This window comes from Plasmodium yoelii (genome assembly GCF_900002385.2).
Source record: "Plasmodium yoelii strain 17X genome assembly, chromosome: 14".
In the NCBI taxonomy this organism is placed as follows: Eukaryota; Apicomplexa; class Aconoidasida; order Haemosporida; family Plasmodiidae; genus Plasmodium; species Plasmodium yoelii.
In genome coordinates, this window is record NC_036186.2 from 2,005,990 (window position 1) to 2,016,745 (window position 10,756).

The 10,756-nt window shown below is 21.9% G+C and overlaps 4 protein-coding genes across 4 annotated transcripts; 2 read left to right on the top strand and 2 right to left on the bottom strand.

The window, feature by feature from the left end:
* Positions 1-364: 364 nt before the first annotated feature.
* Positions 365-1,888, top strand: PY17X_1450800 (homocysteine S-methyltransferase, putative; the record flags this gene model as incomplete). Its single annotated transcript, XM_723718.2, has 1 exon — positions 365-1,888. One exon carries the CDS (start codon positions 365-367, stop codon positions 1,886-1,888), a length of 1,524 nt encoding a protein of 507 aa, XP_728811.2.
* A 118-nt stretch (positions 1,889-2,006) lies between these two features.
* On the bottom strand, positions 2,007-2,919 carry PY17X_1450900 (conserved protein, unknown function; the record flags this gene model as incomplete). The annotated part of the gene is made up of 3 exons (XM_723717.1): positions 2,007-2,519; positions 2,624-2,676; positions 2,844-2,919. The coding sequence occupies 3 exons, from the start codon at positions 2,917-2,919 to the stop codon at positions 2,007-2,009; spliced, it is 642 nt and encodes a 213-aa protein (XP_728810.1).
* Positions 2,920-4,781: 1,862 nt separating this feature from the next.
* Positions 4,782-8,274, top strand: PY17X_1451000 (sentrin-specific protease 1, putative; the record flags this gene model as incomplete). Its single annotated transcript, XM_022957655.2, has 3 exons — positions 4,782-7,778; positions 7,954-8,082; positions 8,239-8,274. 3 exons carry the CDS (start codon positions 4,782-4,784, stop codon positions 8,272-8,274), a joined length of 3,162 nt encoding a protein of 1,053 aa, XP_022813009.2.
* A 957-nt stretch (positions 8,275-9,231) lies between these two features.
* On the bottom strand, positions 9,232-10,756 carry PY17X_1451100 (conserved Plasmodium protein, unknown function; the record flags this gene model as incomplete). Its single annotated transcript, XM_022957656.1, has 2 exons — positions 9,232-9,378; positions 9,587-10,756. The coding sequence occupies 2 exons, from the start codon at positions 10,754-10,756 to the stop codon at positions 9,232-9,234; spliced, it is 1,317 nt and encodes a 438-aa protein (XP_022813010.1).

A 10,756-nucleotide genomic window follows, 5' to 3' on the forward strand; every position in this document is an offset into this window, starting at 1 on the left:
ATATGAACAAGTGTGAAAAATGCGAAAAAAAATATGAACAAGTGTAAAAAATGCGAAAAAAATATGAACAAGTGTGAAAAATGCGAAAAAAAAATATGAACAAGTGTGAAAAATGCGAAAAAAATATGAACAAATGCGAAAAAAAATATGAACAAGTGTGAACAAATAATATACACATTTTTCATAAGATCCATTTTTCATAAGATCCATTTTTATGCAGTTACATTTGCCATGCTTTAACACAAGGCCCTCCACCCATTTTAGTAAACTATAGAGTTGATACTTTTTAAAAATACTATTCTGACAATTTTTTTTTCATATATTATTTTATTTTAGCTAATAATATTAATTAATAAATTCAAAAATGAGCAAACGGCTATATACCCTCGATGGGGGAAAAATAAGCGAATTTGAAAGATTGGGGTTACCCCATTTTGATTTTTTATCATGCAAATATAATGATGAAGATAAAAAAAAAGCAATAAAAAATTTGAAAAACATACATTTAAGCTATTTATTAAGTGGGTCAAATATAATAACTACAAATACATATCAAGTTAATTTACATAGTTTGAAAGAAAATAATATAAGTATAGAAAAAGGAGAAGAAATTATAAATAGATATATAGATATAGCATATGAAAGTTGTGAAAAATATAAACAAATAAAAAAAAGGAATACATGTTTATATTATGATATAGAAACATATAAATCTCCATATGAATATGTTGAACAGTTTCAAAATATTAGACAAAATTTAAATGTTTGTAATTCTAATGATAAAATTAATGTACAAGAATATTTTAGCTATTTGGATTTACAAAATGATATATTTGGAAATAAAATTAAAATGAAAAAATCGTCAGAAAATTTTATTGCATTTTCAAACGGTTCATATAATTCATCATTTCGTAATTTTACTGAATATTCTGGGGTTTTTCAAAAAGGTAATATATCAAAAGATGTGGAAAAAAAAGAAAATGGAAAAAACAAAATTAATAAATTGTATAACAATAAATTAAATAAAGAATTTGATATCAAATTAAATTTAATTCATTTAAAAAAAAAGTTTAAAGATGGTAGAAGTTCTATTGAAATGGTTCCTAAATGTAAGAAGATATATGAAAATAACGATTTAAAATATGATTTTTTTCCAACACAAAAATTATTTAATTATGGAATCGAATATTATATAGATGTAACAGATGAAGAAATATTAGCTAATTGTAAATTTAAATTAGAATCATTTTGCAGAAATAAAAATAAATTAAATTTTTTTTCATTATTAACATGTACAAATATAAGAGAAGTTTTCACTTTTTATAATACCATAAAATATTATGCAACAAGTTTTAATAATAACATAATTATAAATTTTTTTTGTAATAATTCCAAAAATATTGGAACCTCATGTTATTCTTTTTTTGATATAGTATCTTTATTATTATATTTAGATTCATATAATAAATATATTTATGCTATTGGGTTAAATTGTGTTAATATTAATTATGCTTATAATTTGTTTTTACCATTTAAAAAATATACATCTACCTACAATAATATAAATGTTGAATTATATAAAAGTGAAAATCATCAAGTTAATTCATTTATTAAAAATATATTAAATGATATCAAAAAAAATAGATATATTTATGATGTTAATTTCTTTTGTTCCCCAAATAAAACCCTAGAAAAAGTTTCATTTAGTGATAATACTGTAAATTTCCAAACACATTCTAGAAACAAACAAATTCATGTTTATAATAATATTGAAAAATGGATCAACGTAGGAATAAATGGTTTTGGTGGATGTTGTTATTATACTCCTTATGACATTTCATTGATAAATTATAAATTGTCCAAAATGGCCACTTCACCTGTTATTTGACAAACTTGTTTGTGTTCTCATCTATCTATTTATCTATTTTTATTATTATTTATTATTATTATTATTATTATTTTTTTTTTTTTTTTTTTTATTTTATTTTTTTTTTTTTTGAAAATAACTAATTTGACACATTTTCATGCATTTCTTCTTCATCACTATCTGTTGCATCAGAATCTGAATCGATTATCTCTTCTTTAGAAGAATTTTGTTTTTTTTCTTGTATTTTTTTATAAAACTTTGTATATATGTCATTTTTTTCTATAGTTTGAAAATTGGATATATTTTTGTTATATATATATTCAATACCTCTAGATATATTTTTTTTAGCTACTTGTTTTTTAATAGTAAAAATTGGTTTATCAGTATTTATTTCTCCCTTATATTCCATAAGTATATTATCACAATCATAGACATGTTTATATTTATATTTACAATACCATGCACATAAACATCGATTATAAATTTTTATACATGTATTATTACATGTGCTACATTCGGGTATATTATAATTTAAGCTTTCTTTCATTTTATTTATAATTCTATTTTCTATTCTTCTCAACCCAACACATAATAAGAATCTACCCCCGTTTCTCCAATCTAGTGGATATCTTGGAACAAGGCTTGATGGAATCTATTAAATTGAAAATTGGGTTCAAATAAATTTATATCTACACATTATATCCATATGTATGCTCATGTATTAGCTTGAAAATTATTTTTAATATTTTTTTTTACTTTCGTTGTAGGATAGACCGGGTCATATAGTGCTTTCCCATGCTTATGGTTCCCTGAAATGTGAAAATAATAAGATTTGTTTGAAAAATAAAATCAATAATTTTATCATTCTATCATTCTATCATTCTATCATTCTATCACTTTATCATTCTATCACTTTATTATTCTATCACTTTATTATTCTATTATTTCATTATTTTTTTTTTTTTTTTTTTTAAACCTCTATATCCAATAGGCCTTCTTCCTGTTGGCGCTTTTGGCAATTTCGCCTTTAAAATATTCAATTTTTTAGGCATTTTTTTCAAATTGTGCAATTTTATTTATATATATATATATTGTTCGTATTTTACTACATTTCATTTTTTGAGAATATAATTTGTTTTATTTTCCACAACAGTGGATATCATATTGAAAAAGTGTGTATCATGATAAGTTATACATATATGTATACATTATGTTGTTATTATTATTTTTGTAACTTTTTTTTTACCATTTAGTTAAACATTCCTTATTAAAAAATTCTAAATATTTTTACATTCATATATATATAATATACTTTTTTTTATACAATTTTATTAATAAGGTCATATGCGTTGAAAAGATGCACGTTTATCACGTATTTATAATGCATGATAAAAATATGGGGAAAAAATGGTGAAAAAAATGGGGAAAAAATGGTGAAAAAAATGGGGAAAAAAATGGAGAAAAAAATGGAGAAAAAAAATGGGGAAAAAAAGGAAAAACGACAAAATTAAGAATTGTACAAATTAATAAACAATTTTAGCGAATATTTTATAGTGGTATTTGCAAATATTTTATAGTGGTATTTGCAAATATTTTGTAGTGGTATTTGCAAACGTTTTGTAGTGGTATTGCGAATGAGAAAAATGTCACATATTTTTATTTTTTTTCAATTTATATATTATTATTATTATTATTAATATATTTATTTCTTTTCCTTTTTTCCCCAAAAATTATATAAAACATGTTATATATCAAGTTATTTGTATAAATAAATATAAATATATATACATATATATACATATAAATACTATAAATACATATACATATATACCTATTAAGTTGGTTTATGGTTAGTATCGTTTTTTTTGAAAAGAAAAAAATAACTTAATAAATATAAAAATTAATATTTTGCATCCTTTTTATTTATTGTCTTTATATATATATACTTATACAAGAATTGGAGAACTTTTATTTCATCTACAAATTTGTCGAAGTTATTATTCTGTTAAAAACAGTTCAATATATATATTCCTACTAAAATATTTTGTGATTTTTATATATCTGTGAAGTATTATAATTTTATTGATATAATTATGTTAATAATAATTTATTTATAAAAATGAATATTTTAGAATGTGAATATAATTCAAGCATTTCATACCAACATGTATACACAATATAGCACATTTTATAATTATATATATATGTATATGCATGTGTATTTTTTTTTTTTTTTTTTTTTTTAATATTCCATTTTAAATGTTGCTAATATATTCCCATCATATTATAATTCATATGTGTTAATTATTTATATACATATAATACTGTTTAATGTTTATATATTTTCAATGGTTAGACATATTTATAAATTTATTTTTTTTATTGGAAAAATATAAAGATGACTTTAAATACTTACCTTAATAGAAATGATGCGTATTTATTTTTAATCCACCTTACTGTATTATATATATTTTATTCTTACTTTTTTTTTTTTTTTTTTTTTTTTTCATATTTCATATATGCAATTAATAATCACATATAATTCAAGTGTTATGTAATATATCGTTTTTTCTTTTAAATTAATATTTGTTCTATTTATACGTTATCACTATTATCATCATTGTCACTATCACTATCACTATCACTATTATCATCACTATTACTATCACCATTTTTATCATTGTCACCATTTTTATTATCACCATTCTTATTTGTGTGTAAGTTCCTGTTATAATTTCAGAACCCCCAAATCCAATTGGCTAGCTGCACACACATAAGAGGGTAAAAAAAAAAAAAAAAACTTAAAATTGTGGATCCAAAAATAATGATATAATTTAAAGGTTTTGTAAGTAAAAAAAAGTATATAAACAGAAATGAGCAATTAACAAATTGTTATAAAAAGTGAGACAAAGAAATGATGCACAATAAATCTTATAGACATCATAAATCTAATAAACATGTAAGCAAAAATTCGAATACCGAGAGTGGAAAAAGAATAGAAAATTATAATTCTGAAAAGAAGTCAAGAGAAAAAAGTGAAAATAATGCTAAAAGTGATAGCATTAAAAATGGCAGAATTAAAAATGAGGAAAGTAAGAACGAAACAAATAGCGGCCTTTTATGGAGTTGTGTGAAAAATTTATATTCATCTTTTTCATCTGCTGTAAAAAATAAAATATTTATTAATGACATAATAGAAGAAAATAATAGAAAGCATAATAAAAATATAGTTTCAGATAAATTTCGATTAATTGATAAAAAATCAAAAAAATATAAAGAAAAAGGTTTAAATCGAAATAAATATTCAATAAGTGTAATCAGTAACGATAGATGTTCTTCTATAGATGCTCATCACAAAAATAAATCATTTATTTCAAATAAAATTAAAGAAAATTATAAACAAAAATATGAAAAACATGAAAAACATGAAAAACATGAAAAACATGAAAAATATGAAAAACATGAAAAATATGAAAAACATGAAAAATATGACAAACATGACAAACACGATAAACATGACAGACATGATAAATATAAACGTGATGAAGAAAATGTTTCTCAAAAAAAAAAAAAAAAAAAAAAAGATTTTACATATGAATTTTCAGAAAATGATATTAAAAATTTATTTATGTCAAGTAACGATATATTAGAATATCCTTATTATCAATCTATTCAAAATGATTTGACAAAAAATGATGAAAATAATAATTTACCATTTCGAAATATTATAAATGATCTAGTTCATAAGGACTTAGATGTGGCTCATAAAGAGTTAGATGCGGTTCACAAAGAGTTAGATGCGGTTCATAAAGAGTTAGATGTGACTCATAAAGAGTTAGATGTAGTTGCAAAATACTCTGATTCTAAATCTACAATTACCAATAATAATATTTTTAAAGAAAATAATTTAAGTTCCTATGTGACTAAAAATGCATCTGAAAATTCTCAATTACATAATTTTGATTTAAAAAATAAAAATATTTTAAATGAATTAATAAAAAACAAACAAAATGAAATTAAGATAAAAGAAGAAAGACAAGATGATATATCTATAAACAATAAATTCGAAAATAAAAATATTAATAATTTATATAATTGTACTATTAACCTTAAAACAAATTATTCTCACCTATCATTCGAAACATTGCATAATTATGAACACAATGTAAAAATTAGCGAAATAGAAAATGAAACAAATATATCTTTTAATAAAAATAACGAAATAGAAAATGAAACAAATATTTCTTTTAATAAAAATAACGAAATAGAAAATGAAACAAATATTTCTTTTAATAAAAATAACGAAATAGAAAATGAAACAAATATTTCTTTTAATAAAATTAGTTATTCTCAAAAAACAAATCTTATTTCAAGTATACAACACTCCGATATAAATGTCATGCATCAACTTTTGGAAGATCACGGAATTACCAATGTTGGGGAAAAGGATGCCAAATATAAAGAATTTGACAAAAAAAGCGGGGAAAAAATTGGGGAAAAAATTGACAAAAAAATTGGGGAAAGAATTGGGGAAAAAATTGGGGAAAAAATTGGGGAAAATGAGCAAGCGAAGGCTACCATGTTTAGTGAAAGAGAAAACGAAAAAAAAAATAAAGAGATGCACAATGTGGGTGACCAAAAAAGCAATGCTGCCAATAATAATAATAATAACCAGCCAAGCTTTTTAGACTCACTTTTTTATTCTAAACAAAACGAAGATGAAGATGTAATAATACTATCTGATATAAAACCAAACAATTCTTTGAGTGATGAAAAAATAAGTTATCAAAAAGAGATACATGCCAAGAGGGTAATCGGTAATGATAATAATGATGGTGATAATGATGATAATAATTGTGGTAATAATGGTGACAATGATGATAATAATTGTGGTAATAATGGTGACAATGATTATGCGTGGAGTGAAATTCCTTTGCCCAACAAAATAAATAAACCAAATAACAAACTCAGAGAACAGAATGTTAATGATTATATAAAAAATAACGAATATATGAAAAAAATACGAAACCAATATAAATCATTAATAAGAGTAATAGATACATATATAGACGATAATATAAATGGGGAAGGTTTAAATAATTCATTTATTAATAAAAATGAAAAAAATTCACTAAATGATATTGAAGAAAATATAATAGATAGTTCTATTGATAGATGTAATAATGAATCTATAAAAATTATTGAAGATATTAAATTAGGAAATGAAGATAAATATGTGTTATTAAAATATGATGAAGATTCACTTATTGAAGCGTTGGAAAAATTACGTATTGATAAACAAAAAGAAATTGAAAAAAAAAATAAAAAAGAAAAAATAGATAAAAATATTTTTTTTAAATTTAAACAAAAAAATTATTATGATGAAGCTATATGTATATTAAATAAAAAAAGTGATAATAATATATTAATCGAGAAATTTAATGTACCTCTTATGTATTCTCAAATAAAATGTCTAATTGATACATGTTGGTTAAATGATGAAATTATTAATTTTTATCTTAGTATGTTACAAGAATATAATGAAACAAGTATAAAAAATGGGTTAACAAATTTTCCAAAAATGTTTACATTTAGTACATTTTTTTTTCAATCATTAAATTTTAATGGTTCATATAATTATAATAAGGTATCTAGATGGACCAAAAGAAAAAAAATTAATATATTGGAATATGATTTAATACTTATACCTTTACATGTTGGTGGAAACCATTGGACGTTAGGTGCTATTAGTATAAAGAATAAACACATAAAATTATATGACTCTTTGAATATGCCTAATAAAAAATTTTTTGAATATATGAGACGCTATATTGTTGATGAAGTTAAAGATAAACAACAAATAACTATAGACATATCTCCATGGACATATGATTCTAACGGATTACCAGAGGTGCATTATTTATTGGGAAATTTGACTACTTTGACTATTTTGACTATTTTGACTATTTTATTATTATTTTTTTTATTATTTTTTTTATTATTTTTTTATTATTTTTTATTTTTTTTATTATTTTTTTATTATTTTTTATTTTTTTTTATTTTATTTTTTTTTTTTTTTTTAACAGAGTGGAATACCATGCCAGGAAAATGGATATGATTGTGGAGTATTTACCTGCATGTTTGCAAAATGTTTAACTTTCAATAGAGATTTTGATTTTGACCAAAAGGATATAAAAGAAATCCGACTCAAAATGGTATTGCACCGAGTTTGATGCTTAGCGTGTGTATCTTGCATAATGCCGCATAATGTGTTGTGTGTATCTTGCATAGTATGTTGTGGATATGTTGTGTATATCTTGCATAATCGGTTGAATGTACATGTGCTCTAATTTGGCTTTTTCTGATTGTAGGTTTATGAGATATCTCAGGGTCACCTTGTGTTTTAGTCAGAATAAAAAAAAAAAAAAAAAAAAAAAAAATGCATTTATTTGTTTATACAATCCTTGCCTCGAATTGGATTTTATATATTTCCAATTGTTCCTAACTCACCCCCATAATATATATCATTTTATTCGTTTTTTTTTTTTTTTGATTTTATTTATTATCTCACTATATATACCAATTTTTTATGTCTAAATTCGTTTAATTACATAATGCTTTTTCATAACAAGCATATTTTTACAGCATATTTTTATAACATTTTTATAAGATACTCTTTCGATACTTAGCATATGTATATACAACACTGTTTAACTCGTCTTATTTCTCTTTTCATTTATTAAATACTATTGGCTAGTTACAACACTACCCGTTTTTATTTTATTTTTTTTTTTATTTTATTTTTAACAAGCCATTTTTAGGGCTTAGTTTTCCACATTTAAATAATTAAAATTCGGTATTGTGCTAATATAAAATACAAATTAAAATGATGATAATAAATAAGTTAAAAAATAAATCCCAAATTGAAACTTATCACATTTAGATAATTCATAAAAAAAAAAAAAAAAAGTATATACTTTCGAAAATTTGCATGGATATGTGTGTGTGTAACTTTTCTATATGTTACATAAAAATGGAAATCATATATTTGACGTTATTATATTGGTCAAAGTATCAGTTTGTTATTGTGTTGGTCAAAATATCAGTTTTTATTGTGTTGGTCAAAATATCAGTTTTTATTGTGTTGGTCAAAATATCAGTTTTTATTGTGTTGGTCAAAATATCAGTTTTTATTGTGTTGGTCAAAATATCAGTTTTTATTGTGTTGGTCAAAATATCAGTTTTTATTGTGTTGGTCAAAATATCAGTTTTTATTGTGTTGGTCAAAATATCAGTTTTTATTGTGTTGGTCAAAATATCAGTTTTTATTGTGTTGGTCAAAATATCAGTTTTTATTGTGTTGGTCAAAGTATCAGTTTGTTGTTATATTGAAGGCAAGATAAATGAGCCAACTCAGTTCCATATTCATATAAGATGTCTTCTTTTTTATTTCCAACTATTTCATGGTCAAATATGCACCTCTTGAGAAGTTTGCTCTTAATAGTTAGTTCCTGGAAATAACAAAAATATGAAAATTTTCAAAAAATAATTAATATATTATGCATACCCCAATTCATGTACACACTTGATGAAAAAGGAACGTAATAAGCATAACAAAATAGCAGGAATATTTTATATATTTTCCATTTTTTCCATTTTTTCCATTTTTTCCACTTTTTCCACTTTTTCCATTTTTTCCACTTTTGTAGTAGTACAAACCTTTACTTGGCGCACAACCGCTTCGGGAATGTAAACAAAATTCTTTATTTGAAAAATAACATGTTCAAGAGAAAACGGATTTTCTATTTTAAGAACAGCACTATCATTGTCATAATGATATGGTAGAATAAAATAAATTAATGGGAAATGATTATTATTAATATCTTTTATAACATTATATGGAATGTTTTGTATAGATGTATCTATACCTACAATATTAATAGGTATAGAATAATTTTTAAAGATTTTGGATAAATCTATCATTAATGATTTAATATATTTATTTAAAAATAATTTACTATTATAAAATAAAATAATCGTTTTAATATTATTATCTAATATATTTGTAATTTGATCAGTTTTTATATCTTTATATAAATGTATATTTTGTTTTATTTGAATCATTTTACATATTTCCCGGTGTTTTTTATTTTTTTCTTTTATATATGGTATATATAAACATATTAAAAAATGTGGAAAAAATAACATAAAAGCAAAACATATATATGGTAAGATTGCTGATATATATTGATATCTATATTCACTTTTTGTTAATCGTCTTTTATCAATTAAAAAAGAAGACGGATCAGAATTTTCTTTATATCTTTGTATATTATAATAATAAAGATTATTTATTTTTTTTTTTTCAAGATAATTTTTTTTTTCATAACTAGCTATTTTTTTATCTTTTAATATATCTTCTATATTTATAAATATTTCATTTTTTTCTTGATTTCTATTTAGTTTTATATTATTAAGATTTTCTTCATGATAATAAATATCATAATCATTTATTATTTTTTCATTTTTTTCTATAACTTTTATAAATTCTTTTAATTTTTCATAATTATCAGGTTTATACAAAATTCGAGAAAATTCGAAATTATTATTTTTCTTAACAATTTGAAAACTTCCAATGGTATTTGATGTTACGCTATTTTGTGTTACACTATTTTGTGTTACACTATTTTGTGTTACATCTTGATCTGTTAACATTTTTAACAAGTTTATTTCATTTTTTGTTTCTGTGACTTTGATTTTTAAATTATTTTTGTCTATATTATTAGAGCAAATATTATGACCCCAAAATAATGCATACCTTTTTGTATGTCTACATTTTATTGTATTTTGGATTATCCCTAAACTATTTTTGAATTTTCGAAGAGTCAT